The following is a 26,689-nucleotide window of genomic DNA, read 5'->3' on the forward strand; positions in this document are numbered from 1 at the left end:
CGGACCCGGTTCCATCATAGTCTTGGGTAACTGTGTGATAATTTTGGTATTAAACGTGCATGGAACATCTTATCTGCAGAGTGTTACTCCATAAAATGCTAGCAGTATGTTACAAGGTTTGTAGTATAAGACGCCAGCTAWAACTGTAATAATAGAAAGAGGAGAAAAGATTACTGCTGTTAGACTTGACAAGAGCGTGTTGGACTTTCTGAAATCTTTTGAGGAACACACTGTGCTGTACACTGCAGGGGAGAGCCAAAAGTGGGCGGGAGGAGAGTCAGTGCCTTGCAGTGGGATATGAATCTTGCGCACGTGCACACGCACYGTAACCTCAGATCTACAAGTGAGTTTAGTCATGAGCATGTGAGTAAGACAGATCAACCAGGGCTACAYGGCTATCGACAGGAGCACCAGTACTTTACACCTACGTCCTGCTTCTCGCTCCTGCTAATTTCTGTTGTAGCTTCTGCTATAAATTCTGTTGTAACTTCTCTCATAACTGTTCTCAATCTTTGCAAGCAAGCCAAGCTTTTCTAGCAAAATAATCCAGACATTTGTAGCTTCCTAATTATTCTACTTCTATTTTCTGCATCCGCTCCAATTTAAGTTCCTGTTCTTGAACATATATGTGCAGCTTTAGTTATCTGGTATTTCATTTGTGGTCTTAATGCTTCCCTGTTTTTACTAAAAATGCCTCTTCAATGCATTTCAGATTTACATGATCTATTTTTGCAACTGTGTGAAGCTGCTGTTTCAGTTCTCCTTCTGTCAGCCAGCACATCCAGACCTTTCTTCTTCCTTCACCTCCACTTCATAGGAAGGAGATTCTGTTGTCAATCCCTTCCAGCCTTGTATGTTTCCCAGCATGAGGATTCTCTTCCAAGCGGGCAGTGTTTCTGACTCTGCTCCTTAGTTTTTGAAACACATCTTGTGCTTTTCTCTGCTAATGGACCTGTGGGACAAGTGGAAGGAGATTCCTGATAGAGAGCACTAATCATCCCTTTTTTGGCCAGTAACTTATTTACTGAGTTCTGCCTTTATTCCTTTAGATATCTGGCAAATGTGTAAAGGCACATATGGCAATCCCACCTATATAACAAAACTCTCTAAAAGGCCCTCACATTGCTCAGGTCTGGCACCTTAATCCTTTTTTAAGAAATCAGTGATTAATGTGACAAAACCAATTAATGTGACAAAATGTGACCATTATTGTGACAAAACCAATTTGTAAAGTAGCTCTGCTGTAATTTATCCTGCCTTCCATATGACTTAATGTCTTTGATGACTGTATTCTTCAAAGTCTATTCAAGATGATATTTAAGTCAGATTAACATGAATATAGATGGTTATAATTCATAAAATACAGAAAATGTGTTTATTTCCTTCAAAGAGTGCCATAACTTAACAGATTGATTAAAGTGGTAGATAGTATATTTACATTTACATTTCCAGATAGTATTTCTACATTTCTACAATCCAGATAGTACATTTACAGAGGGGTCTGTTCAAACCTAAATTACTTTATGATTCTGGGTTACTTCCTTCAATGATCCAGAATAAATAATATCTGGATTGCCACCTTCTTTTTAGTCACATTAAACATCTTAGGAATGTAAGCTCTGTTTATTTATATGGCTGAATAACAATAACCTTGTTAGGGATGTTGTTAAACTCCTCATTCTCTTAGATTTTTAAATCATTCAGAAATGCCTCTGGTTTTGCTGTTGGGGGGGGGGGGGNGGGGGGGGGGGGAAAAGGGATTTTCATAGGATTTTCCTATACTTTTGGTTTCCTAATTTAATTCCTCTTTCTAGGTATGTTCTACGTGTTTTTTTCCTTTAGTATCTTATCCTGCACTTGCCAGCAGGAGAGCACAATGTAAATCACTTGACTCTTGGGAAATACAGAGTCAGAAGAAGTGTGAAGTAACGAGACGGGGCCGTGCTGGCCCTTGCGCAGCCTCACGCYGGAGATGGAGGCCGCCTCCGAAAGGGCCTCCTGGTGCTAGCGCRCGAGGAGGCCGAGCCCGGTGCTGGGGAATGGCCCTTGCGGGAGCTCCCRCAGGAGCAGAAGCCGCGGGAGGGAGGCCCAGGGAGCTGCTCCGTTCCCCGCAGGCAGGCGCTTCCTCGGCGCTGCCCAGCTATGCCGGGCATGTTTGCTTCCCAGCTGCCGAGCAAAGGTGCACATCCCGGCCCTGCGTTCCCAGCTACCTGCCGGAAACGGGAACCGGAACCGCTGGGAAACCTTGTCCCTTGGCAGGATGAAACCTGGCCCCGTGCCAGTTGTTACCTTTTGCAAGACTGGCTGTTTTTGGTTTCGGTCACATTGACTGACGAGGAATGTCGGGAATTCTGCTGAACGTGTTTGAAATGGAATAGAAAACAATAGGTCTTTCATGCCAACCTGAAAGAATAGACTCTTGCCTGAATTTAACTTGTTCTGCTAGTGCTGGCTGAGGAGCTCTTAGACTCTCTGTGGCATTTGGGCCCTTCTTTCTGCTCCGTTGTGTAAAGAAGCTGCTGGAAAAGGAGTCTGTGTCCTGTTATTTTATCTGGATTTGATACTATTTTTGAAATACCTGTAACAGTATAATTAATTTGTACCGGCAGAAAGGATTTCTTGCAAGTGCAACTAATATGCTATCAGCTTTGTCATCTGTAAGGCAAGGTAATTCTTCATGTTTTTTTCTTAGTGGGTTCCCTTATGCTGCGTTCTGTTTTACGTAGAGCTGGAAATCAGTGACTTGTGATTTAACCTTTGATCTCTGTCACCAGAGATCATTTGAATGGAACGTTTAAGAGTTACTACTGTTGCCGACAGGGACTCTAGAAACAAAATATTAGATTAAAATTTGTGTTAATAAGGTCACGTTATGATTCTTTGTACCTGTTATCTTTCTCCCAAGATAGGGTTAGCCAGTTCTCCTTTCTTCTTTTAAATCCCTTTTCTGAAGCTGTGTTACAACATTGCCAATTACGAGTTAGGATCAAGTCAGACAGAAGCGAATGCCCATTGCAGAACGCTGCACTCAAACAGATGATTTGCTCTTTAGCTACCGTGCAGTTACAGTGGATATGAACCTAACGTAGAAGGSATCAAAGATTGGTGTCCCCTTGCCGACTGTCAATGCCTGCAGCAAGTTTACTTCCCTGCTACAGCCCTCCAAGCTCCAGTGATTTGTGACTCGGGGTTTCCTGAACCTAAATCCACCTTTTGATGTAAATGCTCTTGAGGGAGTTGACCTCTATTAATTTGTGTAGGTGATTTTTAAATCTGTGAAATAATAGTATTTGATATTGAAGAATTCCAAAGCTTAAGGACATACCTGTTGTGTGAATGGCTGCTACATGTGTCTTTGACTCAGGGCTAATTTGTTTGGATGTTGCTCATTTCTTGTGTTGACTAATTGCAAACGGTTGCTCCCTGTAACTTTCTTCCTGTTGCACATGAGTTCATTGCTGATTTTTCTCAGCTCTTTTCTTTTCCTGGATGAAAAGTCCTGATCTGTTTAACCATTCCTCGTGGGCAAGGACATGCTGCTTTAACCATTCTAGTTGTGTCCTTCTCTGTGCCTCTTCCAGGTTTTGTTATATCCTGTCTGAGATGGGAAGGAGCCAGAACTGTGTGCCATATTCAAGACAGATATATACAGTAACATGGTGTATCCTTAGGCTTTTTATTAAAATATTCTTAGCACTTGTGGCTTTTTTTTCTGCTTCCCATAATTTTTTATTATGGTAAGATCTTCTTTCAAAGTGCGTAGCTCTTTTGCAATCTGTCATCGCCTGTGGGCTGTTAGAATTCGTTAGAATTTTTAATCTTAGGTGCTTTACTTCACCTCTGTTTACACCAGATTTCTTCTAGTAGCTTAATGTCTACTTGCACAGCTGCAGATAGAACTCATAACTTGTACATATTTTTATTTTTATTGCTCAAAATAACTTAAATTGTGAGCTTTCTCATATTTATGAAGACTTCAATAGTATTTTCAAAACACTTAGAATACACAACTATTTGCAAAATAAGAATTGTATGTGAAAATACCAGAACTAGACATTTTGATTTTCTTTCATCGCCATAATTGACCAACTCTTTTATAGTTYTGTTGCTAGAGAAGATGGAACATGATGACGTTTGCAATAAGACTTTGAAGATAACAGACTTTGGGCTGGCAAGAGAATGGCACCGAACAACCAAAATGAGCGCGGCAGGAACTTATGCGTGGATGGCTCCAGAAGTTATCAAGTCCTCCCTGTTTTCTAAAGGAAGTGATATCTGGAGGTAAGAAGTTTGTCGACTGAAGATTGTGTTCAATACAATTATGTTGATGTTTTTGCCTCAATTTTTATTTGAAATACTTTGATGTTTTCTTAAAACCACATGCCTCAGCATATGGCAATTTCAGCAGTTCCAAAAACCATGCTGATTTCCTAACAAGTGCTTCATTTGATTTACTTTTAGTTATTCCTGACTTACAAATTCAGAGGAGAAGGAAAAGGGCAGAAAAAATGTGTTTTGAAAAGAAAGTAAGATCTCATTAAGAGAAGTCTTTAAAGTATCCACTGGTTAAGATAAACAAGTACTTTACCTGGTTATATCTTAATATAAAAGACCATATGCTTTCAAGACATAGCATATGATCAATCTTGTAGTATATTTGCTTTATATTAGGTCTTTTCAAAGCCTCCTTGTGCCTAGGGAAATAGGAGCAGCCAGATATTTACAGGTATTAGTACAATTACTTGGTAAAAAAAAGCAAGTGGCAAAGCAGAACTTTGCTTCTTATTAAATTAGTGATGTTTTTATAGGGATGTGATCATATATAAAAGGAAGCAGCAGATCAAAACTTTTATATTTAGAAATTGTGTTGCAGTAGCTGGAATGAGGAGAAGTAGTGTTCAGCATGTAATTGTTTTAACTTGCTCTCTAATTTGGAAGGTGTGGAGCTCCCTGTGTTAAATTTGTGAACTTTTTATTAAAGACATTTTGGTATGTCAGATGAGCAATATTACTTTTTAATCCTGATGCCATATCTGAGTAGTGCTACGTAGCATACATGTATTGTATCTAAAGTCATTTCGACTTTATTTTCAATTTAATTCCATTTTCTGAATGGGGAAAGGCACTGATTGCACAACAGGCATTCCAAGATGTAGTGCCTCACCCTGATAAGTCTACATTTCCTTACTTTCYGAAATGTTTCCTCTCCAGGAGATACAAAATAGCTCTTCAGGGAAGGAGGGGGAGGATCATAATCTGTTTCCTTGTGTTGTCTTATGCATGTTCTCTGTGGTAGAGTTCTTAAATAGGGTCCCATTTTATTCAGAGGCCTGCTAGCCTAGTAATGCTTTTGATAATCTCTGGATGATTCTATTCATGTGCCGCTGTTTTGCAGCACCCCTTCTATGTGTCTTATGCCTGGAACTGATTTCTCAGCATGTTGTTTACATAGGTTTGAGTTGATGTTCAGAAAAGTCATTGGATTCTCCCTTCCTTTCRCTCCCTTCTCCTTTCCTTTCCTTTTTTTTCCCCGCTTTTTTTGTGAGGTGGAGGTTGGGGGTAGGTGTCTCCCTAATCAGCTGTATTCCGTGCTTGATTACAGGTCCTGTCCAATCTTGTTGCTGTGATTTTTAGATATCTGAGGGGGTATGCTTTGGTGCAATTGTTTTATATTCTACTGCAACATTAGTTTACATTTTTGGAAACTACAGTATTTCTCTTCTTCATCCTCTCTCCTGCACGCCTCTCTTGTAAAAATGTGAGTATTTAGTTCAATGGTGGAGCTCTGTCAGGAAAAGTTTTAAGTAGAAAGGTTTTATTGTACAGTAAAGTTTAGTCCTTGGCTTCTGAAGCTTTTCTGCTTACTGCATCTTAATCTGTTCCGTTGCTTATCTTTGCTCTTTCTTTGAGAGAGAAAAAAAAAAGGCAGATAAAAGTTTGTGAATCTAGTAATAGTCAATAATATGGAACTGCTTTTTATTTCAGAAAAAAAAAATCTGTTTGCAATATTGAGTAAATGCTTTCATAGGTCCGAAATCTGCTCTGTTTGAGGAAAGATGTGAGGTGAAGCTGTGCACACAGAGCACTGAGTCTTCACGAGAAGACCTCTTCTTGCAAAACCAAAAGGCTGGCCAGCAGCTGAGGCTGCTCTGGTTTAATCACCCCCACAAGCAGTGCTGGGAACCTGCAGGTGCTGGGGCACCTCCTGGGAGCACTTTAGTAGAGATCCTTGCAGGCTGTGTTTTCTCACGTGCCCACYTATGTAGTCATACTGGTGCTCCCCAGGCCAGCACTTGCTTCCCAAGCAAGGCCTATAGGCATTTGGTTGTCCTTCGGAATATGGTTGTCCTCCATACTCCCAAACTAGAACTCTGCTCTTCCACCCCTTGCCTTCTGTCATTCCTCACACGCTTTCTGTGATGCTTCAGTCTTGCTGTGGTGCATAAAGCCAGGAGGCACAAGTATGTCYGCAGATGTCCCGGCGATGCTGGTGTTTCAGCAGTGGCACATGAGTAGGCCCTACCTCCCTCCTACAGGCCCTTGGCAAGGCCCAGGAGCACTTGATGTACAGGAGCATGAGCAGCTGCTTGTGCCTGGGACATTTTCATTCTGAAGTGATTTGGGTAGCAGTGCTTGGGAAYCTTGGGATTTAGGAGCTGGATTGTTCAGTAATATAAACTTCGAGGACCTGAATTACCTTCAGTTGGATCAGGTTTTAAAATGTGCAAAAGCAGCAGGCTGCTACTGGAATAAGAAATAGTAAGGGTTAAATTACATTTCATGATAGGATAATACATTTAAATGACGAAAATATTTACCGGAAGTGCATTAATTTGTAGTTTAAAAATGTATAATTCAAGTGCTAATGCTTATCCTTTTCTGAAGATGATAAAAGAGCTAAAGCTCCTTTTAAACAGCTATTTCTTAGAAGCCCTGTCACAGCATCCTGTGTGACAGCACGTGGGCTGCTGGAACTTAATGCACAAAGCAACTACTTCCACAGCTGTGCAAGTTAATGAGTAGTTATTATCCCAGATAATGATAGACTAGCACCTCCCAAGAACTCGAGCAGGGTGGGACTAGAACATTCGTAGGGCTTCTAGCCCCCTAGTCCAGTTCTGGCTCTTGGTACYCAATATTAAGACTTTATTTTCATTAAAAAGGCGCTTTTAAGMTATTACAGTGTCTGTTTAAAATTTTGCAACCATCTTTTGGCACTGTTGAATAGCATTAAAGGTTTGAATTTTGAATATAATTAAACCTAATAGGATGACAATACCTTTTTTATGGTAGATGATTTCTTTCAAGCTAAATTTTTGTTCTTCTGCTTAACTTAAGAAGTCATGCCAAAATGTGCAGAATAATTTCAATGAGGAGATTCCTTGAATTAAGAATAGTATACTTACTTGTACTTTCTCTAAATTTACAAATAAGAGGAAGTACATGTTTAATACAATTCCTACATTGTATCTAAAATGTATATTTGCTGCCAAAAGTGCCAATATTGCCAAAAGTACCAATATTTTTAAACAGTATTGGAATTTATGTGAACAGGTACACAGATTAGCCAGGAAATGTTTTTTGGCAACCACTTTATAAGAACTCCAAGACTTTACTTTTACTTGTAAACAATTTCTAAACAAGAAGTACAACATAYTTCTCTACTTTAGATCAGTTATTAACTTAAATTCTGTACTTTCGTAAGGTTTTATGACAGGCAGAGCTTCTTAGATAAACAGCACTTAGATAAATCATACTGCTGTTTAATTGAAATTGATTGCTGTATAGCTATTGCTCACATAAAATTCTGTAGGCACTTGCGTAGTGTGCTGTGTACTGTACCTTATTTGAATTAAGGTCATGTTATAAGTTTTTGTACAATCTTGCAAAAGAYGAGTGATGGAAAAAACTTCCCTTGTGTATTGATGCCTGTAATTGGGATTATATTTACTAGTGATAATGTTGGATATGTAGAGGTGCACAATCCTTTCTTCCCTAAGGCTGTGGGCATTTCTCCTCATGTAGTAGGAGACCTTGATGCAATGTTCTGCATCCTACAGGCAACTTATTTACACCTCTGGAAAGGAAGGGCAAGAGCAGTGCTTTGTGTTCTGTTTTTCTCCCTTTGCCTGCTCAGTTCCCCAGTTGAAAACAACAGGTTGCCTTTTCTTTCCATGTTCCATCTAGTGTGGACAAGCAATAAAGTCAGCCTTACAAGTCAAGCTAATGTTAGATTAATGTTCCAAAACATGTTTAGTGCTTTCACTAAAATGGCTGTGAAAGTTATTAATTTTAGTGGTGTTGGGATAGGATCCCCCAAGTAGAGCAACAGCACCTGGTTGCCGTCTTGGCACTTGACGGGATTTGTGTTGTTTGAACAGGCGGTAGGTCTACAAACCCAAAGAGGAAAAGGTAATGCCTCGCTTCCCCTCCCGACTGCAGAGCCTGGCAACGTTGCTGCCATAGAACTTGCTGTGATTTCTGTATCTAAAAAGGATATTTTTGCACCATTATCTTTCACTGACTTTTTTTTTAAATATGGTGAAATTAGTTTTGAATAGGACAGATATCCTGTAGCATCTACAGTGTGAAGTGAAAAGTTAACGGGCTATTTTATATTGTGCAAGGGATTTAAAAATGCCAACTTGCAAACAGTGATTTTTTTAGTAATAATAAAAAAGCAACAATTGTGAGAATATTGTGACTGTTGTGAAATGTTTGAAGAGGAGTATTGCCTGAATGCTCTGCCGTGAGTTTTGGAGGGTTCATTGTTCCTTGGGTTTTTTGTTTGTTTTAATTCTGGTGGGGAGAGGGTTGCTTTTTTTCTTGTGATTCAGTCTTGTAATTACAAGTGAGATCTATGTGACACTAACATGTCTATCAAAATGAATCTAGGTAACATTTTGGATAGAAGTTCTGCAGATTTTTTTTCCAGTTATGAACTGACAATGGACAGGGTTMACCACTGATATGGGAAATCCACATGGATTCCAGGACATGGCTGGATGTACTTTTTTTGTTGTTGTTGACTAAAGTGTGCCACTATTCACAAAATCATGGTTTAATAATTGCCTTTTGTAGTTATGGAGTGTTGCTGTGGGAGCTGCTTACAGGAGAAGTTCCTTACCGTGGCATCGATGGACTTGCTGTGGCTTATGGTGTTGCCGTCAACAAGCTGACTTTGCCCATTCCATCCACTTGTCCTGAACCGTTTGCAAAACTCATGAAAGGTATCTATGTTGTTTCTTCCATCTATTTAAATAATTAGGTTTTTGGGGTACGTATCCTTTTCAAAATGCAGAAGTTTCCTGTTCTTCTCCACAGCTGACACATCAGAACGTGGTTCAGAGGAAGTCATGCGCTACTACAGTATAGCACTTGTCTTCTTCAATGGTAGCTGAAGATATTTTTTCTTAGCATATTGTTCTGGTTTTACAGATTTCTATTTACTGTCAAATTGCACCAATTTTCATAATATGGAGAATATGCCACAGAGCAATACAAAATTAAGACTAGAATCTGAAGGGGAAGGATCACAAGTGCCATTTTCTTCCTCATTGTTTCTTCCCAAGTGCCAAAAATGTTTCTCAGATTCTCTAGAGAGAATGGCTAATGCCATTTCCATATGTACAATGATTTTTTTTTTTAACCTTTTGGTTATATAAGAGGCSCCTCTAAGTAGTACTGTTAGTTTTGTTATTTCAGATTTTAAAATAGGACTGGAAAAAGTATGGCTATTCAAATAAGTTCACTGAATGCAGGTAGGTAAATCCCACTTTTAAAACAYGGGAACTGATCTAGAGAAACATTGTAGATAACAGAAATGCATTAGAACTTGAAATACAGTAGCAAGTAACTTGAAATTCATGTATTTCTTCAAAAAGTTCTATGTACTGTTAAAAACTGATGGGATTTTGATAAATTCTAGAATGCTGGGAGCAGGATCCTCATATCCGACCATCGTTTGCCTTAATTCTTGAACAGCTTACTGCCATTGAGGGGGCAGTTATGACTGAAATGCCTCAAGAATCTTTCCATTCCATGCAAGATGACTGGAAATTGGAAATTCAGCAGATATTCAATGAACTGAGGACCAAGGAAAAAGTAAGTTGATTTTTTCCAATTGCGAATGAAGGAAGGACATGTGTGCACATGTGAATTGGTGTGATATAGCAGTTTTGAATTTTTGAATTGTAACTTGTCAAAATAATACAAGAAACCTGATATAGTACCTGAGGTACATTTGAGAAAATGACCTATATGAAAGGGAAAGATTTACTCCTAAGCTGTATACCAAACATGTTGTTAATTTATTTGCCTGGTTTTCTTGGTAGATGTGCTTTTCTTAAACTGCTGTGAAGAGCTTCTGGGCAATATTTTAAGATACAATTGTAACTGTCTTGCAACAAGCTTACTTTAGAAACAGGCAGTGCTATTTCTAATGTTCTCAAATTTCAGATAATGTTGCTTTTCCCCTTCCCTTCTTAACTTCTTAACTAAAAAAATAAATAGTTCTGAATGCCAAAGCTATAGTTAGGATATTTCACTTGGGGCTGAAATGCTAAGTTTGACAGGAAGCATAAAATTATTGCAGAAGGCTATCATGCGTCATTCAAGAAGTTCACAAAATTGGAAGAACATAATATGGGGTAGTTTTTGAAAACTTGACAGATATTAGTAAGATCAATTAAGTCRAAGTTCGGCTGATGAATCAGTAATTCCAGTTTCTCTTGTTTGCTACTCAGGTTCCTATCTTCTTTCTGTATTCCTATGGGATGTATTTATGCTAAATGAGCACTCACTAAATTCTTTCATTTAGTTATTTTAGCATGCTTTTAATCACCTCTAGGTTTATATTTTCCTTTAGGCAACATCCTAAGTTGCTTGTTGGRTAGGCCAGATATTCTTGTATCCTTGTTAGAAAAAACCTTTAGGGCGTTCTCTTTTAACTTTTTTTCCAAGTAGTTATTGCCTATATATAATGCATTTTCTTGATATTTGTTATTACTCTTCATRAAACTGTAGTAGCTAAGAGAATTATGTCACAGATTCAGATGGAAATTCTAATTAAAGATTTGGTCACTTTAAGAATTTTTGACAGAAAAAGAAACCAAACCAGCCTCTCACATTGTATATCAGCCCTTCACTTGGTCTCATCAAACTTTACCAAACTTTACTGGCTAGTGATGGGTGAGACTTTATGGATCTACTGTAAAATCTGGTGTTGGAATTTATCTATCAGCACTAAAATTGTAGCATTACCTATCCACMTTCTCTCCCACCCTGTGGTTCCCTTTCTTCCCTTTCAGTTTCCAGAAATGAGCAAGATTTGTCTGCACAGTGTCCCCTGCCTGCAATGGACATGCAGATGGCTGGAGCTGAGCTAGGTAGCTCTCTCCTATAGATGGGTGCTCATATAGGCTTTTCATTTTACTTGCAGTAGTGTTTGCAGCCACTTTGTTCACTTGCTGGAACTTGCCACAGGGCCTATATCCCTTCCCCTCTTGACTGTTTTTTGGAGGCCTCAGTCCCGACTAAGGAGATTTCCTAGCAAAGAAAATCCCCATTGACTAAATCAGGGTGAGAAGGAGAAAAGTTGGTGCAAAACTTTGTGAAATGTGTGTAAGAGCCAAATGTGTTTAATTAGGAGGGCAAGATAAAATGAAACCTATTTCTTACATGCCAAAGTGAATTCATCTCCAAAGGCATCTGCCCTAATTAGGTAAACTTGTTGAAGAACGAAAACATGAAACTTTGACTTAGAAAAGGCTTTCATGTCTTTATGCTTATTTAGCTTGGCACAGTACCAATTTTACTGGGAGGTACTAGAGAGAAAGCTGTGTCTGTGAAGTATTTATATAATTTAAAAAATAATAAAAAACCCTGCATAGAGTCTCCTGCCCTCTGCAAGAGGCACTTCTGTAGCTGGAGGAATTTCCTGAAGGGCTTGCTGTAAAAYGAGTGATGGCGACACCCGCTCCGTGGAAAGATCACAATCTTCTTTTGATGAACGTTGTTGAGCAACTTAAGTACAGAATTCTTTCCTAGCTTCCTTATAATGAGTATTTTAATTGTAGAGTGGTGCAGTAGCATTGCATAACTAATTGCAGTAAGTCTTTTTTTAATTAGTTTATTTGGAAAAGAGTAAATAATATGACTGTCAATGAGGAAACATTATTGCGTTATCTGCACTGTCTTCCTTTCCAATACAGGCTGCCAGTCTTTGCTTATGCAACCAGCATTTAAAGAGATGGATAATTAACAGCATCTCTTAATACTTCATAGTAATAAACATAATCTCTCTTTAAACTCTTAAAAATTATTTTTCTTCTAAATTTGAATAAATTTTACTTCTGATCTCAACACTCGTCTTAGTCTTGCAATATTTGACTGGACAGAAATAGCAGAGGGAAGTGGGGTTTTGCACTATTTCCTTCTAAATAAAGTAATTAAATATCATATTAAGAAAGCAACCCAGCTTACTTTGCTTGCTGATATGAAGACAGACTCCTCTRAATTACCAAGAGGCAGAATTGCTTTTGGCAAAATGTGCGTGTTAAGCAAACTGGATTTTAAAAAGCTATAAGAAAAAATCCTTTGGAAGAAGCTCACTTTAATAAAACATATGAAATGTGTCAATCATTTAACACCATTTCTGAATTTGATTTAAAGAGTGTATATATTTTCTACTAAAGCTATAAAGAAAAAAAATAATTTCTAAGGAACAGATAATCATCACTGTCTAAGTAACGAGGAGCAGAATTTGGTTCAGGGCTAACTTGTCTTTTGACACTCGTAGTTATTTTGGTAAGAACAGAGAGAGGTTTTTTCCCATGTTTGAAATTATCCAGCTAGTCCAGCTCATTGACTTATTCATGACCAAATGGGAACTGAAAGATTAGAACGTTTGTTTTATACTTCAATTTATGAATAAAAGCTCAGCAGGAAATAAGGAATTCTGCAGGTTTTTCACTTTGATGGATTCTGATGATGAGTGGTCAGTCTGCTCCAAAAAATGACTGTATCAGTGAGAACAAAGGAGGTTTTAAATGAGGGGAAGGGTTTCCTATATATCTTATACTTTTAAAATAGTCTAATCTTAAAAACTATTTCTATACTTCTAATTCCRTTTCTATCCAGGTAGTGTTTACACAAATAACATTAAGTTGTACATCAAGTTTGCATGTAAAGTTTATGTACAAACATAAAAATGAAAAATTACTTAGTGAGAGAAGCGTACAGTGCTGTTCATTTTCTAGCTCCTCCTATTTTCTCTTGTACTTACAGTACTGACTACTATGCTTCTGAATAAATCTGTTTTGTATATAATATACCCCATAGTATGATGGCATGTCTATTTAAATTTGAGATATATTTCAACAGATTTTGAAAGTTGAGGATTCAGATAATTTTAAGATCTCTTTACCCTTAGATTTTATGTCCTTAACACTGAAAAGTGAAGCAGCTTCTTCACTAGCTTTTCTCCTTCTCCAAAATAAAAAAGGTAGAAAAAAAATAACCTACATCTAGTCCTTGAGTTGGTTGTTGGGAAGTCCATTTGCTTGTCTTGCTTTTTTCTATTACATGAATCCTCATTAATTCTAATATTGATTGTTGTTTTAGATAGAGAAGTGCTACCTATTATATGCCTGAAAACAGGGAAGGTTAGGAGATTTAAGATAAAAGCATTTACTTAGGGCTTGGAGGGGGCAATCTTTTTTGTGTTAGTCACTAGAAGATCTAACAGCAGCTTTCATGCTGTGAAAACAGAGAGAGCCTCTGAAGGGAAAGACTTCCTGCTAGACAGAAAATGTGCCCTAAGCTGATAGTCTGTGGTTGTGCATGTCTGCCTTGCCAGGGCTTCCCCAGCGACTAAAGCTAAATGGCTGGAAGGAAATGGGTATAAGGTTTGTGTACAGAATCGAGAAGCTCTTGGCTTACACGGAATAGAGAACTGCCARAATGTCATCTGTGCCTGTTGAATGTATATAGAGTATCATCCAAATAAAAGAGAAATGCAACTTACTCAACACTCCTCCCATAACACAACTTTTCCCCTTATTATTTAGTTTCACTTGTGTAAATCTCATTTTCAGGAGCTGCGGTCACGAGAGGAAGAGTTGACACGAGCAGCTCTTCAGCAGAAGTCCCAAGAAGAATTACTGAAGCGCCGGGAGCAGCAGTTAGCAGAGCGYGAGATTGATGTCCTGGAGCGGGAGCTCAACATCATGATATTCCAGTTGAATCAAGAGAAGCCCAATGTAAAGAAGAGGAAGGGCAAATTTAAAAGAAGCCGTTTAAAACTTAAGGATGGACATAGAATAAGTTTGCCTTCAGGTCTGAGAGTCTTTTTTCAATTCACAATATATGTTATTAATTAAATGTGCAGAATTAAGTTCAATGGTTRAAATGATCAGTATTGGCTACTATTTTAAGTCATTGCAAGGGTCGTCTTATCTAATAATGCAAAAGATGTGGTAAGAGTTATTTAGCTTCATTTATTTTCTCCAAAATTTTATGCAGCAGTGTTCTTTTAAGTTGGAAGAATCTTTCACCTTTCAAAAAAATCCATTTTATCTGAAGGGAAGGGGCCTAGATTGACAGTGATTAGAAATTCCAATATCTTTGTATTTCTGTTTTCGTGCAGAAAAATGCTTTTTTTTTAATCATTGCCAAGAATTTTCTGACATGATTACGTATTAATGCTATTTACCCTAAACTTGTGAATAGCCAATGAAAGACAACTTTTAAAGATGACTGGAAATTTAGGTAATAGTGATTCCAAGTCTCAGGCTTATTGCAGTCACGTGTACAACACAGGAGTTATGATCTTTGCCTTACTTCCATGTAGAAAGCACTAATAGCAACAGAAATGTCATTTCAGATTGTAAATGTTCTAGCATTTAATTCTATCCAGGGACACATTAAAATCTTGCCTTAGCAGAGGCAAATCAGTCAAAAGATTGATTTGTGGCACTGTCGGGGCAGTTTGAGTGGCACTTTATTGCTGCCATCACTAGGTGGCAGTGTGGAAACTCAAGGGTTGTGCCAAAAACTGGCAGCCTTCACAAGTGTGGGAGCGTCCTGTGGTTGATGGATTTTCCTTTCAGTGGTTTCCAGGTGAAGTCTCGGCTTATTGCTACTGCAGTGAGACCTTAATGCAGTGCTGACAACGCTCCAACCAGTCGTAGCTATCTGAATATTTGAAAAGGGCAATATTTGAATGTGCTAATATTTAGAGTACTCTTTCAGTGCTAGTAAAATAAGTTTACTATTTAATATTTTAAAAACAGTGCTTACAAAGAAATCAAGCTACAGCTTCACCGATAAACATGGTCTTCAACAGTTATTTTTAGATGTAGTCTATAATGAATCACAAGCTTTAAATCTAATCTAATCAATGTAAACTTTGTCAATGCTATTTTTTACATTGCGTATGAAGTACATGTAAAAAATGCGAATCTGGTTGCCATGAAAGCTGCTATTCACTACATTTCTAGCACATATTWTAATGCATCTAACATCAGTATAAGCACAGTCATGACTATATCTTTACCAAAAATCATTTTGCAATGATCTGAAATTAAATTTTGAAATCCTGATTGAATATTGGATGATTTGAGACAAGATATTACTGTATTTCTTTAGCCTTTCCTTCCCTCTCTGAAAACCAACAGAATCAAATATTGGCATGCAACGTGAATATGCCTCTAGTTTGGCTCCAATGGAACAACCTGGTGCTTTGGATGGTGATATGTGATGCATAAATCATATAGATTCCATGCAACTGCAAAATCGTACCTGTTTGGCTTACAGTCTACACTGATTGTTTCATTAAGGATCAGCATTTGTCAATGTTGTCAATATAAAAAATTTCTTGCTCTATAAAGTCTTATTCATTATGTAGCTTTATCTGGTTTAAGAAATACAGTGGTATAATGTCCTGAATATCCTTTAGTTAGGATGTTAAAGCTGTTTTGTTTTACTCTTTTACTCTGTTTTACTCTTACAGACTTCCAGCACAAAATAACAGTGCAGGCATCTCCCAATCTGGATAAGAGGAGGAGTTTAAACAGTAACAGCTCTAGTCCCTCAAGTAGCCCCACAATTATTCCTCGTCTTCGAGCTATACAGTGTAAGTCTCTATCATTTCAGTTTCTTTAGTAAACATTATGTCAGTTCTGTGAAGAGTCACTGAAACGCTGGTAATATCAAATATCGGGTAGATTTATGTTTAGTTTCCAGACTTCGTAACTTGTTCACCCAAGCAGTAAGTTGCAAGAATTAGGAGGGTTAGTCTTGCTAAAATGTTAATTACTTTTCAATAATTCATTTCAAAATTTTTGGGAATATTAAATCGTATCTTTCCTTTTTAACTTCAGGAAGTCATATGTGAACTGACTTCAATAAAGCAGTTGAGAATCAAAATTTATAATGGTAAAAGGTAAAGGGTCAAGTTTAGAAGCCTTGTAAGATGGAAAATTAATTTTTATTGGAGTTGATAAATCAGCTGTGGGCTGTCAAAAAGAGTCAGAGAATGAGGTGGTGATATAAGCTGGAAGGACAGAAAAATCTGCCAGCAACTTGGCTTGCTCAGAACAAAAGAGAAGCAATTAGAGAAGCCAGATGGAAATTAAGACGGTTTGCTTTGGGCTTTTGGTTTTGTTTTGCTTTTCTTCTCCCTGTTTGCAAATTGGGCATACACTTGCAGACCTAYGTTATTTTATGTCTCCCAGTGCCAGAGGGCAAGTTACATTTGTGCTAGTGGAGCAGAGGTAGCATATGGAAGAAAACTGATCCTATTGTTATAGCAAAACCCACGTTCATATTTGGGAATGGTGTATGTAGAAATGGGAATAAAAAAGGTTCCTACTGGTTGCATTTTTACTCCCTCATCTTTTGTGCAAAGTGGATTGTTYGGTTATCCCTATTCAGGATGTCGTGTTACAAGGAATGAAAAAGCCAAACGTTGCTTTCTCTATGAGGCAGCAGAACCTGTCCTAGAAGATTGCTAGTGGATCATGAATGTCCTCCCATGCCAGAKTAGGCCACCTCCGCAAAAAGTTATTTCCAAATCTGGCATTAAAGATTTTTAAATATCTTTATTTCRAAGAATATGAATAAGGAGAGAGGGAGAAGAGAATGGTTTCTTTCTGCTTGTTGTTCTGTAGCTAGTTTAAGGAATTCTGTAACTAGCCTGAAACTTTGTTTAAAACTTGGTAGAAACAAGCTCTTATTTCCTTTGTGGTACATCTGCTTTATGAAATGCTTTTCATTTCTTAGGGAGTAAAGGACAAGTGGGGTCTACTTTTGACAATTGTAACTCAAGTATTTGTTTGAACGGTAACTGATACAGTTCCCTGGCCCAAGACCGTTACTACCAGCACATTGTGGTTAAGGAGAGAGCTGGATAAACCCTGTCCCTGTCTTGCTTTTCTTAATGACAACTTGAGAGCCAAGGAAAATCATAAAAGGAAAGTCTTTTGCAGAATTGCAGCAGGAACAATAGTTGTGTTGATAATGTCCCTGCCACGCGCACCCTGTTGTGATTGTGTGCTTTGTTTTGCTTTTGCTTGTTTGTTATTTACTTCAGTCAAGAAAGAAATGGCTTTTGTCTGTCTTTCTGGAAGAAGTGAAGCAAGTGTCAGGCATAGGCATGATTCTGAAACGTTGACTATGTAAATATGTATACAATACATGTTTTTCAAATTTCTGTAAAAGTCATAGCTGTGGCACCCTAATCCTTGCACATGTGAAATTTTAACTGCAGATAGATTTTTATGAGCAGGCATTTGAATTTGTAGCAGTAAAACACAGGGCAATGGCAGTGTGTTCTTTAAAGGAAGTACTCCCCAGTTTTTGAGTTTGGATTTCTGGGCTTGATCTAAGAGCTTATCAGCTCTCTCAGGCATATCTAGCTGAAACAGTTTCGCTTCCACAGTCACCTGCACCTGGGATTTTGAGGGGAAGAAAAAAAATCTTTCCCACAATAATGTTTTATCTTGACTTAACTTCAAAGTGACTTTGTTTCAAGAAGAGTTACTCAAATATACCTGATTTGCACAGGCCTACCTAGCGTAGCAGTTGGTKACTTGATCGCTTCACTTTGCCATAAGTAGTTTTAATTCTAAATCTAAATACCTTTTTTAATTAAAGAATAAATTAAGAATTTTTATTATTTGTAAATCCTGTCACAAAGCCTAATTCAGCTGTCTTAAAACCTTCTGCCTAGATTCGGGAACAGTATTTGGAACATGAGAGTTTAAAGAAGTGTCATGTTGTGCTTCACAAGCAAGCTGTGCTGGTGGAAGGGTGCACGGTGAGGGAAGAGGCGAGTGCTGAGCAGTGCAGGCGAGGCAGGGCAGTTGACATGTAGAGCAGTTTGCAATGATGCTAGCAAGCCACGTTGGTTTTCTGTTGTCTTTCCATCACAGCTGTGACCAAGCTAAGCGGACAGCAAGCTGCTACTTTAGGTCGTCCATCTCATGCAAACATCCCCTTGCCTGAGTCTGGTCCTAGAAAGAGGACCCTGTAAACTCTGCAGGAAAAAACTGTCTGTCAGAAAAGGCCGTGTGCATTTCTAGGTCTGGCTTTTATGTCCCAAAGCTACAAGTATAAGAAGGGACACAGTTCCCTTTCTGAAACCAGCTTGACTRAGATCTCTGCTACATTCTTTTAATTTTTCTTCAGTGATTTCCCAAACAGATACACATGCAGCTAATGGCCGAAGAAGCAGTGTGTATGTGTACCAGCAAGATGTAGATATCACAAGTGAATATGAACTTCCCAGTGGGGTTATGAGAAAAGGCAAGATTTCATTATATTTCAAGGGTGCTGATTCTTTTTAATTCAATAGYAGAGCTGAAGTGACAGACTAAGCATTTAATGAAGCATAGACGCTTTAAAAGTATAATGTTTTGTTCTGGCACAATAAAAAGTACATATTAATCGTTGTCTGAATTGGAATAGTCTCTTTAATATGATATAGTTGTTCCATAGCATATACCTTTTTATCGCTGGAATTTAAGTGCTCAGTCTCACTTGTCTGAATTACTAAATGCAAAATTAAGGTTAAAGTAAGCATGAAAAATAAGATCATTGTGCAGCTTTATCTTTTAATTGGGGTCTCTTGTCAGCTCACTTTTTTTTGTCTTGCTTGCTGGTCTTTTTGAATCAGTACAGTTTGTGTGGTGGTTGTTATTGTAAGGGAAAATAATCTAAACTTGTTTACTCCCCTTGGTGTACTGTCAGAATGCTTTTGCATTGGAGAAAATGGTTCTGTCCAAATATGTTGTCTTTAGAAGTACTGTTAATAGTGTGTCTTTTTTGTTGTTGTTTTTTGTTTGTTTGCTTTGTTTTAAAGTAACTTCAGATGAAAGCAACAGAACTTGGGGAAGAAGCACAACGTGTCACCAAGAAGAATTTGAAGATGTGAAGAGAAACTTTAAAAAGAGAGGCTGTACGTGGGGACCGAGCTCAGTTCAAACAAAGGATCGTGCAGATTGTAAGGACAAGTATGTCTACTAAGTTTCGTTCATTTGATAATACCAAGTTATTTCCTATTTGTAATTTTGCCAACATAGTTAGTGAGGGAGAGATGTTCTGTAGTCTCTATGGTTATAACTRTGAGTCCTCAGTTCTATTTATTTGTTAATTTAGAATCCTTAAAGTCGGAAGGAACCTTTAGAGATCATCTAGTCCAACCCCCTGCTCCAGCAGGGACAACCAGAGCACGGGGCTGCGTCCAAGCAGGGTTTGAATATCTCCAGAGAACGAGACTCCACAACCTCTCTGGGCAGCCTGTGCCAGAATTTAGGAACTGCTGCTAATGCAGAATAGCTCCAGAACACAGACTTGAGAATAATTTTTTTTTTTTTTTTTTTTCTGCTCTTTTTTTAATTTTTTTTTTTTTTTTTTTTCTGGCTCTATTATCCTTTATGTCTGAATTTTGAGACTTAGGACCTTTTGAGATTCTGAGCTGCTGAGCAGTCAAGATATTCCTGGCCTGTCATTCTTGTTCTTCTGCAGACTGACTTGAAGAACTGCAAGGATGGCCCCCAGTGGGCACTTCCAGGAGTATTAAATAAGACTAATTTGCATACACAGGGGTGTGCACTGTGCACATTGGAAATATTATTCACACTGACAAATGCAGGACAGAAAGTTACTTTTTTGTCTTCCTTCTATTGCTTAAAAACAGGAGGTTAGAGGTTTTCTGAAGCAAGAGATCCTTTCCCCTGTCTTTTCAAGCATATGTAATTCCATCACTTTTCTTTGAAGATATCCACTGATTTATTTGTGGCTTTGTTTGGCTCAGCCCATCTATTTACACTGGCTTAGATGATATTTTTGTATCTTTGAAAGTCACTGTATGTAATATATTTCCAGTATTTATTGTTTTTCTTTGAGACAATGAACCTGATATTCAGGTTTTCCAGTTTTTCATTGACTAACCATTATGTTCTGAAATTTCATCTTAGAATAGATATTTGATCCTAAGACACATATTGGTATGTAATTGTATGATTCTGCAGCATTCACTATACAACATTTCTTGCTTTCGGTTAACTATACTGCTTTATGTTATATGCTGCGTGTTTATCTTTTAAAAAGAAAGATATTTTAGTAATTTTCTGTCAAAGTATACATAAGCATGGKATCATCTGTAATATCAAAATGATCATCACTATTTCAGAATAAGACCCCTTTCAGACGGCAGCAACCCTTGGTCAACCCTTTTAATGAAAAATCAGAAGGGGCTTCCTTTAGCTTCGCTCTTTGCGGACCAAGGTAAGAGCCACTTGAAAAAGCTGAAGTTGTCACATAATGGAGCAAGTCTCCCTCCGATGTTATGAGCAGCATTGCTGAAGCTTCTCAGATATTGTACAAACCTTGTGAATGTTGTCTTGCTATAGATACTTTACCTTTGTTCAGAAAAAAAAAAAAAAAAAAACCCTTACATACATAAAAATGTTGCTAAAGTCCTTACCTTTTCATTGTTAGCAGCTAAGAAATGTATATGGTGTGTGAGCAGTGCTACAAATGTTTTTTTTCCAAATTTTTGGGATGTGGGCTGCTCTGTGTATGAGATCTGCAGGAACAGCTTTTTGCTTTCTTTTGGAAAAAAAATAGTAATTTATTTGACATTTAAATGTTCATTGATTACTTTTATGGCAGATGAACCATTAGCCTAATACTTTCAGACATATTAGTTCTCTGCTTTTTTTTTTTTTCTCTAAATCGTGGAGGGGGGAAAAAAAAAGGTATTTAGATTCCAAATCTTAAGTTGTCTAGGTAACTTTTCAGGATTGATAGGAAAGTCGCAAGGAAAACCATTATATTTAGTATTCTTAGGATAAGGAACCTAATAGCTGCAATATAAAATGTTTTCTGCGTCTCTTGCTGTAATCCATGCACAGAAATATTTCTCTTGTTTGAAAACACGATCACAAGTGTTGCAAAACCTGAGATTTCACAGCAAATGAAATCATACCATCTGCTTTTCAATTGCTCTGAAAAAATAAAAATTAGAAGATGCTTTGAGCTTTCCTACTGATGAAGACCAGTCTTTCAGTCTTAGAGGATAGCAGGGGGAGATTCCAACCTGATTTCTTTACAGTTTGCTTACTTAGGAAGATAAATCTGCAGGTTGCTTTTATTAAATTCTGCTTTTGAGTTGCCAAAAAGATGAAACTGTAGCCAAGTGGAGTTGCACTGTATGTACTATCAAGGGAACAAGAAAAGAGTTAGGCTAACAATGTTTCTGAATCTTGCAATATGAGTGTCTCAACTTCTTAATGTATTTAAAGGGGGCACACAGTGTCTCTCAGGATTGATATATGTGCAAGGAAGTGGATGTACTTGTGTAGACATGTAATAACAAATAGCTTATTTGTAATCTTAAAGTCAGTCTAATGTTTTATAGGTGTCTCTACTGATAAGAGACTTCTCCCTGAGGGACTGGACACCAAAAGACCAAAGCCAATAAAGCTGTCGAATCAGGCCTATATTAATCTACCTCTGTGGAAGGATGAGCAGGGAGAGAATACAGCAGAACCTGAGAGCTTTGAAGAAGGAACCTCTGCCAGCTCGGCAAACAGTACTCCTCAAATGACACCTACAAACAGTCTGAGCAGAACACCRCAGAAAAAGAAGACCGATTCAGTGCTGTACGGGTGTGCAGTTCTCCTGGCCTCTGTTGCCCTGGGCTTGGATATCAGGGAGCTGAACAGATCATCCCAAGGTTCAGAAGACCTCTTGCCAAAGGATGAGAAGAAGAAGCGCGATGGGTTGTTCCAGCGTGCTTCAAAGTTTCGCAGGAGTGCCAGCCCTGCAAGATTGCAGGCCAAGAAAGAGGAAACAAATATTCCATCCTTAAGTCCAGCTGCAAATACTGTGAATCTTCTTTCTATGCCTTCCATTTCCACAAAATGCCTCCTTCAGCCTGACAACGAAGATGCATTTGTAAGCACTGTGCTCGATGATTGTGATCCATGCAGCTCCACCGATGGCTTTCCATTGGAAACTCCTGAAAGTAAGAGAGAAGAGAGGTTACAGCCGGCTGCTAACACGTTTCCTATAGCGTTAAAGAATCAACCTTTCAATCCTTGTCAGAAACAAGAATCTCAAAATGTGCCAAACGATTCTTTGTCCAAGCTCAGTGTGTTGGGTCACAGACGAACCTTATCAGATGGGAACAATTTTCAGACCACAGGTGGGTATTCAAAAGCTTCAAATGTGTAAGGTATTTTTTCATAGAAATGTAAATCTAGAGGTAGTAACTGTTCACCAGCTGCTCGCTAGGTTCTTTGCTCCATTATCACACAGGTTAGCTGAGCCACCATAACTGTATGTAGTAAGTCCTCTGTAATGGTCATGCCACTTGGAATAGGAACCTCTTACAATGTGGATATGGGCAAGTTCATTGTAAATAGATACTGATTTTTCTCAGGTATGGAAAAAAAAGGTTTCATGAGTCTTTTCAAGCAAATTATGTCAGCAAGAACCTGCTTTTTCTGTGAAACAGACAACACCAGTATTATCACTAAAATAAAGTAAAACTACGTTGTCAGCTTTGGGAGCCTGAGAGAAGCTTACACTTGCTTAATATATTAAACGATTAGCATCATTTTAGCTTGAATTTTGAATTAGTATCACTTTAGTCTGCCTATTTATTAACTTCCAGAAAAACAGGTCTGGTGTGTTTTGATTTGCTTCCCTGACCCTAGGAGTTACGTCGCATRCTCCACAAATCTTTAAGCTAAGCTATTGCTACACACTGAAGCCCCCCCCAAAATTGGTCATTAAAACTGGTTTGATTATTGTGATTAATGACTCTGTAAGAAAGGAAGTTCTAAATTTTAATAATGCTTTTCTAGAGTAGATGTGATGTAATATTCTTTACGGTATTGTATGAATACGTTATTATTCATGATATCTTAATTATTTGAGTAATCTGTCAAATTTGTGAGGCTTTATTCCAGAATTAATATTCATCCAGTCAGTGGTTGGTTAATGCTCTCTATSTTTGATAACAATGAAAAATAAGTTACCATCCTAAATATGAGCTTTTAATATTTTTTTAATGGAAAAAMTCATGAACATTTAGAGCAATCCACTTCTATAGACCGCAAAGAAATCCAAAAGCTACATGTTTTAAGGTATCTTTTTTTGCTCTTTCTTTTCTTCTAGCTAATGGATTTGCTTCAACGAATGGTGTCCCCAATTTACCAACATTGCCAGTTACCAGAACTCTACATTCTCCATCCGTTCAAGAAAGAAGCAATCATGATGGTATTTCACCTGAAAAACAGAGAGCTGCCAACATCATCTCAAGGCCTCGACCTTCTTCTGTGAGAAGCAGAATCGACGCGTGGCAGATTCTTCCACGTATAATTAAACCAAGCTCTAAAGACCCAGAATGTCTAGAGGACAACACAGGTCCACATGTGAACTGCTTACCAGATACCCAGGAAAGAACTAACTGCCACGTGCCCTCGTTGCTTGATATTGATGTAGAAGGTCAGAATAGAGACTGTACAGTGCCTTTATGTCGCATGAAGAGCAAAGCGTGTCGACCGTCTATATACGACCTGGAGAGAGAGTTTCTGTCTTGAGTGCCTTGTGTTTTAGAAACATTTCCTTTTTTAAAAGGAGAACACCCCCCCAAATTCCTGTCCATCTAATGCTTCATGCTGCTGTTTTCTAATGTACTGTGACGAATAGTACCAAAATTATTAAAACGGGCAGCTAATTAAGAAAGTGTAATAGGTGCCTTCTTAAAATTTCCTTGCGAATCCCAGCTAGTAATTCTAAAAGCACAAAAATAGTACTCGAGATGAACCTGCCAAGCGTATTTCAATGAGTAAAATAACATGTCTGCTTCCCTTCACATGGCATCACGTGTTTTCTTCTGGTTTGGACTCTTTTTGCCAGAACTTTAACTTTTGCACACAGGAAAACTGAATGGCCCGCAGWAGGGCTGTGTTCAGTCAGGGAGAGCTTGCATAACAAGCAGTTGTCTGCAGCCAGCCTCTTTATGTCTCTCAGAACTGGGGAGGGGGGACAGGGGATTAAGATGCCAGTACAGAAGTGCCCTTTTCACTCCACACTAAGTAGCTGGTTGCTTTTTGTCATTTCATACTGGACTCGGTTAAGGGCCTGCAATTGAATTCGCAGTCTTTGCCCTTGGGTTTGGGGAGAGCTTTTCAGCTGGGTACATGAGTTTCTCCAGCACATTATAGTGCCTATATAAACACGTAGGTCTCAGCCACGATATCGATTTAAGAGGGTAAGCTATAGTATTGTGATTGGATTAAAGGTTTTTGACACACTTTCTCATGTGGATCAACATTCCATGTAGGTATGGATACGCTGGAATGTAAATATTTGTGCTCTAACTTTTTGACAACTACGGTGTTTGCACTGAAAGGAATATTCTCGGTTTGGGGTTTTTGTTTGTGGTGGAGGGGGTTGCCTTTTTGTTTTGTTTCATTTTCGTTTGTTTCTAACGCTGCACCTTGTATCCAGTAAGTGTTTTAAGGGTGAGTGTTCTTYGTTTCTAAGTGAGCCAGCAATGCATTTAACTGCATTCAAATTTTATAGCTGCAAACATTTAATATTAACTCTTTCACTATAACTTGTAAAGCTTTTCTTCCTGAAGTTGCCCAATTATTCATACTTAGGAACTAAAGGACAAAGCCAGATATGCTTGACTGTTTTTCAGGGATTAAAAAGGTTCCYGAAAATTCCAAGTAGTTAATTGTGGGGGGAAGGGGCACTTAACTTTGATAAAATTAATAGTTACTTTATTTTTTTACATTATACCTAATGAAGTGAATAAATAAAACTAAATGTTTTTATCTGATGAAAGTATAACTAGAGTTAAAGGACTCTCCCTTAAATCTCAATATTTGAACTGGTAATTTTTCATACCATTTGGCACTTAAAATAGTCTTCTTAAGTAAAACAATGTTAGAATAAAATTTTACATTCTCATTAGAACAGTGTTTTATTAAAACTTTTGTCCAAAACACCATTTCTCCTTTGCTCTGGGGTCTTGGGAGTTCAGTTGTTAAGCGGGGCACACAATTACTTAAACCTTCAAAGCCGAGGGATTAAAAAAGAAAGTTTCTATTCTAAGGCTGGTATGCAGCACATCGGTTACCTTGACGATGCCACATAATTAGATGTACAAAATCATGAACTCTTAATCACACAGAAGACAGAAAAATGCAACTTCCCAGCTCTTGAAGTGGAAATGAAAAGGGATTTCCTTAAAGTATTACTTTTACAAGAATGCATAACCACTAGCTTTCTGTAAAAGCTCAGTGACTGCAGAGCAGTCTATAGTGTTTGGTTCAAACCTGTTTGTACTTCAGTAATCCAAGTTAATTGTCAACATGGTTCAAGTTGCCAACTGTGTTCTTTGACTTTCCTATAAACTTTCATTTCAGCAGAGCAAATTAATAGGTTATTTCTATCTGTTTTTAATTAGATGGGATTTCATAAAATATAGTCAATTATGTAATGCACACGGATCAAATCTTAAACATAGTTTGATAGCAGTTTGATGAAAGTTTGGAGCATTATGTATATTTCAACTCTTTGGGATCAGCTGTTCCTATGTAAATTGAGAAAAATTGAGTTGATTGTATTACAGTTTCTGAAGAAAGTATCTCTGGCTTTCTGCAGAAAAATCTCAGGTGCTGTAGCAATTTTGCCTTGTAAACTTGTATTTTTAAGGTGTATATCATTATGAATGTTGAATTTTGCACCCTATGTTTTGTAATTAATAGTATCAGCTTGTCAGCTATATTGTTTTCACTTTTCAGTGCTCATCATCTCTCTTTTTATTAAAAAAAAAAGATTTCTATTGATGTTCAGTGCATAATTTTTCTTTAAAATGGCACATATGCTATGACCATCCCAGTGCATTATAACTGATTTAGGAGTGCGTACTCCACCTCTCATTYTGAGGGAGTTTAGGTAAGTCATCTCAAATATTTTTCTCTGAGGTGTAGTCTCTTTAGCTGTAGTGCTTTATCATTATTGTTTGTAGTTTAAAATTCTAGGCCAGTCTTTACTGAAATTGAGGGGAAAAGAATGTAGAAATTGAGAAAAAGATTTTCACAATCTATATTTCACTTTTCACCAAAAAAGCTTTTTTGTAATTTGGTAGGCATTACAT

The 26,689-nt window shown here is 37.8% G+C and overlaps 1 protein-coding gene across 1 annotated transcript; it reads left to right on the top strand.

Moving 5' to 3' along the window:
- Positions 1 to 2,616: 2,616 nt before the first annotated feature.
- On the top strand, positions 2,617 to 26,349 carry LOC112959347 (mitogen-activated protein kinase kinase kinase 21-like). The gene is made up of 10 exons (XM_026053352.1): positions 2,617 to 2,667; positions 4,101 to 4,281; positions 9,082 to 9,230; positions 9,929 to 10,104; positions 14,097 to 14,337; positions 16,013 to 16,135; positions 19,364 to 19,514; positions 20,696 to 20,790; positions 21,926 to 22,714; positions 23,692 to 26,349. Exons 1-10 carry the CDS (start codon positions 2,637 to 2,639, stop codon positions 24,114 to 24,116), a joined length of 2,361 nt encoding a protein of 786 aa, XP_025909137.1. The 5' UTR covers positions 2,617 to 2,636; the 3' UTR covers positions 24,117 to 26,349.
- Positions 26,350 to 26,689: the final 340 nt, after the last annotated feature.

The sequence above is a fragment of the Nothoprocta perdicaria genome, unplaced genomic scaffold (genome assembly GCF_003342845.1).
Source record: "Nothoprocta perdicaria isolate Ctin4 unplaced genomic scaffold, notPer1 scaffold_99, whole genome shotgun sequence".
Lineage (NCBI taxonomy): Eukaryota > Metazoa > Chordata > Aves > Tinamiformes > Tinamidae > Nothoprocta > Nothoprocta perdicaria.